Genomic DNA, 8,343 nt, shown 5'->3' on the forward strand with positions numbered 1-8,343 from the left:
TAAGCCATGCTTTCATTTATTTTTTGGTAGACTTGTATCTCATACTCCCTTGAAATCAAGAGAGAAAGCAGACTTATTTCTGAGGGTCTGAGAATCTCTACATGTTTTCTGTTTCAAGTCTTTCTAACTTAACCTAGTACTACTATGGCAATAAGCCTGAAATATTGCACAGAATCTTCCCTATTTTAGTTGACACCAATCATTATCTCTAATTCAGTGTTTCTAACTTTTGTAATGCTCACCACTGACACACAATTTTAATTATTCGTATGTGGGCAGATAAACCTGGAGTTGAATGAATGATTTTTCAGTTCTAAGAGCATTAGAAATACGTGTTTGAAGAGGCTCTTAAGCATCACCCATGAAAGAGACATTCCAATTCCATAGAGGCTGTTACTAACCTGTTGATAATCACTACTATATCGTTTACATTACAGGTTTGCAGAAAATATTCACGTCTTCAGCATATGTTTTATGAAAGACATTTGTTGGAAAGATGCAACATATATTCATCTAAGTAACCCAAGTGCAAACTGAAAACAACCAAGTCAAACTTGTTGAATCATTCAGCTTTATTTACAGGACAATGGGAACAGAGTTGTTGAGCACAAAGGACTTATAGTCAGTATTTATCCTGAAACATAAAACCAGCATTTGATAAGAATCATGAATACTGGATACTCAAAATGCACTTCACATCTGTAGGTATAATACAGGATAAAGAACATGTAGTCTCTGTGGCTCAGTTTGTAAATCTCTCTTTGATGTACAACTTGTCTGAATTTGTTCATTTGAATAAAATAAACAGAATGCTGCCCGTTTTATTACATATTTTGGGGGCTATCGTACACACATTGCTTATTTTCCCTTTGGAATGCAGTATTGCTCTATCCATGAAAATCTTATACAACACTGTATTTTTCTGGATTCCACACTTGCCTTGATCTAGTAATATTTGATAGTGAATAAGGAAAAGTTTAATGAAAGATTCCCTACATTGTCACATTTTCAGAGTTTCATCAAGCATAAAGAGTTGACATTATCTAAGATTTAAACATTGGATGAAGGATTTCACAAGTTTTTCATAATTGTACTAATTCTCTAGTGTGGAACCTCAAATGTTACAAAGAATACACAATGGGTAAAATATTTGCCACATTTTTCCCAAAAGAAAAATCTTTCCCCACTAAAAAATTTAAGATGTTTCCATTGATCTGAAATGAAGTCAAAGATATATCCTCATGCATTACATTTGTTAAGTTTCTCACCCGTGTGAACTCTCTGTTACATTCTAACAGATATAAGTAAAGGATTTACACTTTAAATACATTTGAAAAATTTTCCCTCCTTTAAGTATTCTCTAATAAATTTTAAGATGATATTTCTCAGTAGAGGGTTGTCTCATTTACTTCAGTCATAAAGTTTCTATACTGTGTAAAATCTCTGATAATTTCCCAGACTGATATTGTGGGTAATGCATATGTCACAAACACCTTATTTGGTTTTTTTTTTTATTTATTAGATCTTTCATTTACACTTCAGATGCCATCCCCTTTCCCCATTCACCCCCCTTAGAAAACCCCTATCCCATGCCCCCTTTTCCTTTTTGCATTTATACATTTTTTAAAAAAATGTTAATCATAGGCTTTATAAGTTTGGTATTGTTCAATCAGAGGTGTAACCCACTACCCAACCTAGATATATCAACTATCTTTGACTGGTGGAGATACATGAACATCTGCCTCCCTGTCTCCCCCCTCTATCTCTCTTTCATCACCTAGCTTCTCCTCTCCTTCTTCTTCTCCTCTTCTTACCCCTTTTCTTCCTTATTTGTAAGTTTTATCTCGTGTATGAATTCTCTGATGAGCACTAAGATGTGATGGTCGGGCAAAGCATTTTTCACATTCTCTACATTTGTAAGGTTTTTCTCCCGTATGACTTCTTCTCTGATGACTTCTCAGATTGCCTTTTTGTGTAAAGCATTTGTCACATTCACTACATTTGAAAGGTTTCTCTCCTGTATGCATTCTCAGATGAGTTCTAAGATGGGATTGCCTGGCAAAGCATTTGTCACATTCACTACATCTGTAAGGTTTCTCTCCCGTATGAGTTCGCTGATGAATTCTCAGCTTTCCTTTTTCAGTAAAGCATTTGGAACACTCACTACATTTGTAAGGTTTTGCACCTGTATGAATTCTCTGATGAATACTAAGATGCGATTTTTGAGTAAAGCATTTGTCACATTCACTACATTTGTAAGGTTTCTCTCCTGTATGAATTCTCTGATGAACACTAAGATGGGATTGACTAACAAAGCATTTGTCACATTCACTACATCTATAAGGTTTCTTTCCTGTATGAATTTGCTGATGAATTCTCAGTCTGACCTTTTCAATAAAGCATTTGTCACATTCACTACATTTGTAAGGTTTCTCTCTTGAATGAATTTGCTGATGAACACTAAGATTTGATGATGCAGTAAAGCATTTGTCACATTCACTACATTTGTAAGGTTTCTCTCCTGTATGAATCCTCTGATGACTTCTCAGATTGCTTTTTACAGTAAAGCATTTGTCACATTCAGTGCATTTGTAAGGTTTCTCTCCTGTATGAATTCTCTGATGAATTCTCAGATTGCCTTTTACAGTAAAGCCTTTGTCACATTCACTACACCTATAAGGTTTATCACCAGTATGAATTCGCTGATGACTACTAAGATGGGATTTTTGGGCAAAGCACTTGTCACATTCACTGCATTTGTAAAGTTTTCCTTGTGTATGAAATCTCTGATGCATCCTAAGATTGAATTTTTGTTTAAAAGACTTTTCACATTCACTACATTTGTGAGGTTTCTTTCCTGGATAAATGCTCTGCTGACTTTGAAGATTGTCTCTCTGGGTAAAGCATTTGTCAAGTTCACTACAATTGTAAGGATTCACTCCACTATTCTTTTGTTTCACCAATGGTTTATGTTTCGAGAGAAAAACCTTAGCAAATTCTGTATTTCTATTGGGTTCTTTCTTTCCTATGTGGATTCCTTGATTGAGACTAATGATTGAACACACATTTAAACCATTTGCACATTCTTTATACTTGCAAACTTCTTCAGTGTTCCCAGTTTTAGGTGTCCTTAGGTTTGAGAATTGAAGAGATGCATCTCTGGGGTTGGTTTTATAAGGTGTACTTTGGGTAGATTCATGAATCCTATTGCTGAGTTCATTGCAGTTAGAAGACTTCTCTTGGATATTCGCAGGCTCATGGACAATGTACAATGTGTCTTGATCCAAGACCTTCTCATACATTCCACATATGTGATGATTTTCTGAAAAAGTGCAATTAGAGATGACAGGGATTACTCACATAGGTATGACGTGACTCAATAACCAGTGTTGGCTGAAGTTTTAGCTAAAATATACATTCTCATGGACTCATGCTCTTAAGAGAATTTTTTTTAATTATTACATGTATCTTTAGATGAACCTCAAATCTGATCTACATCAGATGATAGGAAATGATAATTGCCTTCTAAAACTCATTTTAATATTATACCTCCTACCCACCTCAAAAATATTAACTCATAATTGCTCCTGCTTAAAGGAAATACATTGGCAATGAGTGGATCAGAGACTGAAGGACAGTCATCCAGACACTGCCCCACCTGGGGATCCATTCCACATGCAGATAAGAAACAAAGACAGGATTGCTGATACCAATAAGTTCTTTCTAACAGGAGCCTGATATTGCTGTCTCCTGTGAGGCTCTGCCAGCACCTGACCAACATAAATATGGATGCTTGCAGCCAACAATAGAACTAAGAGCATGGCAACCCCAATAGGGAAGTTAGGGGATGGATTGAAGGAGCTGAATGGGTTTGTAACCCCATAGGATGAGTAATAACATTAATCAACCAGACTCCCTGATCTCCCAAGGACAAAATCACCAAGCAAAGAGTACACATGAAGGGACTCATGTCACCAGCTACATATGTAGCAGAGGATTGCCATATCTGGCAACAGTGAGAGTGGGGGCCTTTGGTCCTGTGAAGGCTCAGTGACCCAGCATAGAATCCTAATGCAGTGAGGGGGCATTGCAGTGTGTGTGGAGGAGCACTCTCATAGAAGTAGGGAGGAGGGAGTAAAGGGGATGAGGGGTTACAGAGGAGGAACCTGGAAGGGAGAAAACATTTGAAATGTAAATAAAATAACAAATAAAAAAGAAAGAAAATTGTACTTTGCAGAAGGTAGGACAAATAAGTGATAGATCTGTAATAAAATACAAAAAAGTAGATCTCTGAACAATGTAGCTCTAATTTTATGGTTACAATTTGATTCAGAGTGACAATGTGTAGCATTGGTAGGTATAAATTTATGATGTAACTGGCATTGACAAGGAAACCAGTAAATAGTTTTATTTCAGCATCCTAAATGAAAGGATAAATAATTATGTCCCAGAACTAAAACAATTGTCAAAACCTAAATAAAATATCTCTCCATAAAAACAGCTCTATATATACTTGAAACCTTTTGGAGTTTCTAAAATCTTAAATGAAGGAACACTAAAGAAATAGTAAGATTAATATACTGCAACTATTGTATATGCAGAAATAGAGCCTGGCAGTGGTGCTGCACGCCTTTAATCCAGCACTTGGGAGGCAGAGACAGGTGGATGTCTCAGCCAGGGCTACACAGAGAAACCCTGTCTGGAAGATTAGCGGTAAGAAGAGAGCTCAGAGAATAAAACACTGATTAATCTTCCAAAGAAAGCAGGGAAATGGAAAGAAAACACGATGAAACATGATGATTTTAACCAGAAAAATTATGATTTTCTCTCTTTTGGTGGTCTGTAGATACTTCAGAGAGTTTCCATAAACACGAAATAGGAACATTCAAAGAAAGAATCAGGAAGTGAACAAGAGGTGCAATCTTACCAACAAACAATAGATTGTTGTAATTCTCTAACATCACATCCATGTACAATGCCCTCTGAGCAAAATCGAGACATTCCCATTCCTCCAGTGAGAAGTCCACAGCCACATCCTTAAAGGTTAACGGACCCTGGAATGGAAAATTACCTATTTACTACTGGACCAAAATCTTTTCTTTGATAAAAAGAGTTAATTAAGATATACTTTGTGATACAAATGATTGAAGAAAATATTGAAGGACAAACATTTTCAAAAAGTGCAATGGAGAAGTGTCTGAAGTTCTGAACTGCTGCTCTTCCACAGACAATCTATACAATGACTTACCGTAATGCTCACATTTAGAAAGGCTCTCACCTTCATGAATTTCCTTTGGTTACTGAGACTTTAGCAGCAAATGAAAGGTGGGCCATAATCACTACATTTGAAAATGTAGATACTGTGTAAAACACTCATAGACGTCCTTCTATTTCTCTGAGAGTGCATGATGTCATAATTACATAAGCAGTAATCATTTACAGAATATAATATATACATTTGATGTCTAGATGCAGTAACGTAACTTTATGAAATAAGGGTTGATATCAAATAGAATCCCAGTTCCACATCATAAATTGTCAAATTATAAAGACAAGAAACATGCCTTCAAATTTTATAATGCACAGCTTGCTGAAATATGGACACTTGCTTATTCCTGTGTGCAGCTGCATCTCACTTGTTTGTATTACAACAGATCTATTTAACAATCTGAGGACTCAGTAGAATGTTACATTCTTTCTAGATCAAACTGGTAGAATGTGAAATGCAGCATTAATGGATGAACTAAATGTCAGAGTTTTGTCTTAAACAGAACAGAACTGCAGCATCAGGGCATACATTCAACATTCCATATGACACAGAAAATCAAATGCTTTGGGAAGTTATTTTATGAGAATATATTCAAAACTATAAAGTAGAAAACCAGACTTTGAGAGCATTTAAATTATTTAATATTTTGTATAAGTTGGTATAATCAATACATATAATAACAATTTCATAAGTTCCATATGGTCTTTCATAACAGATTGATTAGATATGTATGTCTGAACAGGTGGCATAAGTGGCAATGCATTCCAATAGAGCAGAATCATTTTCTTTGATCAAATTTTGTTTTCATATTAAAGGAGAATTATACCAATTCTTCTTGAGTATTTAATAATTATTCCTCATAATATCAACAATTTAAAATTTCAATCTTCTAATTTTAACCTTATTTAATTTTCTTCAGAATTTGACCATTTGTGTATTAGAATTATAGCTTGCATAGACAAGTATGATCTACAATTCTTCCTTTCTTCATGAAAACTGTAATTCACTGGTTTTATACTGTCTCTATTACAAATGAGCCTGAAAAATGTAAACCTGGGGCATGAAAAAATGACTAAGAAGTAAAAGTACTTGCTGCTTTCTATAGAAACAGAATTTAATTCTTTCTAAACATATTACAGCTCACTACAATGTCTGAGTACAGTCAGCAGGGTTTGGTGCTGCACTCAGGGTTTTAGGGGCATTATGTATCATTCAGTGTACATAAAAATATTCAGATGAACACATATACGAAAAGAAAATTGTATTTTAGTGAAAAATAAAACCATTGCCACAACCCTTCAGTTGTGTAATGCATAATTTGGATCAAGAAGAATAACATAGGTTCTATCAAGCTTTCTTCCTGCTAAAGAACCGAACACAAAAAATTAAAAATTATATTTCATTTGGTTAAATAAGAAGGTGAAGACCACACCACTTCTAAAGATTGAAACCAAAAAGAAAGGAAAATAACCATGTCCATACTGAAAATTTACCACAGTGGCAGTATCTCTCATGAGACAAACAGATTTCAGGTGTAAACACTTCAATGATTACTGTGTGACATAAAATGTCAAAGAGTTGTCAGAATACTGAAATCTGCATCAGATCACAATCACATCATTGGCAAAAGAAAGACAATTTCCATCCATCATCTGTGCCTCTAGAGAGCTAATACATTTACTCTTAGGATTCAACACATTGGGTCCCTTATAATGTTACACTTCTACAAATTCTATTCTTCCATATATTGATTAGTGATGCCAATTTCAACATATTTCCATATCCATATTCACAAGCTTGTGTCTGAAAATTTAACCATCCATGAAATACCATTGATGTGACACAAGAGACCTTACTTCCACACTAATATATAAAAGGACAGAACTTTACCCGATGTAGAAACTACCCATCAATATATTCTTGAGAATCATCTTTAATAGATTCCATTGGAGACCAGCAGGTCTCCAGTCCATGGGAATTTTATGTCCTCGCAGTATAAAATCCAGTAGAAATATGACAATGTTCTATACATGAAAACCCAAAACATTACATTTTTATTATCACAGAGCAAAATAAAAATCATAGAAAAGAAGCCCTTAGATCATATTTCACATATAGATAAGTAATCTTATAAATAGATTGAATAAAAAAGGGATTTTTAAGAAATGTGGACAGAACACTGACCTTCGGAGTGTTCACCAGAGAAGCACTCATTATGTTGTTCTGCTTCTCCTAGGTGCTGTGTGAGGAACAAAGATTAGAATTGTTTAAATTTCACATCAAGGATTGAACAATTCAAATTGGAAATAAATATGACTGTATTACAGACAATGCTAAACCACATTTAAAAAACATTTAAGAGCAAAATGATACCTGTATCTTGACAACATTTCTACAGAGGTGACAGCATGTGATGATTTGTGTTCTGATATGATTATAACCCCAGGACTATTTCTAACCTTAGAAAATACCAGGCACAAACATAAAACACATGTACACCTGCTGTAGAACACATTAATACTCAGGGTAATTATGGAAGACTCATCTTCCTGGACTAAAGTCAAAGAGAGATAGCTAGTGGGTGCCAAGACTGATTTCTAGATGAATGGAGTTTCATTAGTAATCACACTAGAATAAAACATCTGAGCCTCTGATGATGTTGCAGTTCACTCTATGCAGAAGATAAAGTCTATGTCTTTTCCATTTGTGTCCTGTTGCCTTGGAACACAAAGGTTCTATCTCATAAATATGTTGTAGTTCCACATGAAAGCAAGAATGAACGCATGGGTCTCCTGGCATAAATACAAACACATGCACATACATACAAGTACATACATGTGTTTACACATCAATAAAAACATAAGAACTCATTCTGACTGTTGAGATATTATTACTATGAAAAGTGCTCTTGACCATGGTATCAGCAAATATGCAGCACTTTCTAAGTATTACATTCATCTTATAGTTCTCTTATGTCAAATATTTTTCTTGGTGTTTAACAGGTACAGGAATAGTTTCTTTGTATGACCCTGCATCACAAGAGTAGATTGACACTTGGAAAGAGCAGATGGATG

At 35.0% G+C, this 8,343-nt stretch overlaps 1 protein-coding gene across 1 annotated transcript; it reads right to left on the reverse strand.

The window, feature by feature from the left end:
- Positions 1-1,826: 1,826 nt before the first annotated feature.
- LOC117709290 (uncharacterized) lies at positions 1,827-7,483 on the reverse strand. The gene is made up of 3 exons (XM_076933780.1): positions 7,454-7,483; positions 4,928-5,054; positions 1,827-3,322 (listed from the first exon to the last, which is right to left on the reverse strand). The coding sequence occupies exons 1-3, from the start codon at positions 7,481-7,483 to the stop codon at positions 1,827-1,829; spliced, it is 1,653 nt and encodes a 550-aa protein (XP_076789895.1).
- Between the last annotated feature and the right edge of the window lie 860 nt (positions 7,484-8,343).

This window comes from Arvicanthis niloticus, chromosome 5, assembly GCF_011762505.2.
Source record: "Arvicanthis niloticus isolate mArvNil1 chromosome 5, mArvNil1.pat.X, whole genome shotgun sequence".
Classification (NCBI taxonomy): Eukaryota; Metazoa; Chordata; class Mammalia; order Rodentia; family Muridae; genus Arvicanthis; species Arvicanthis niloticus.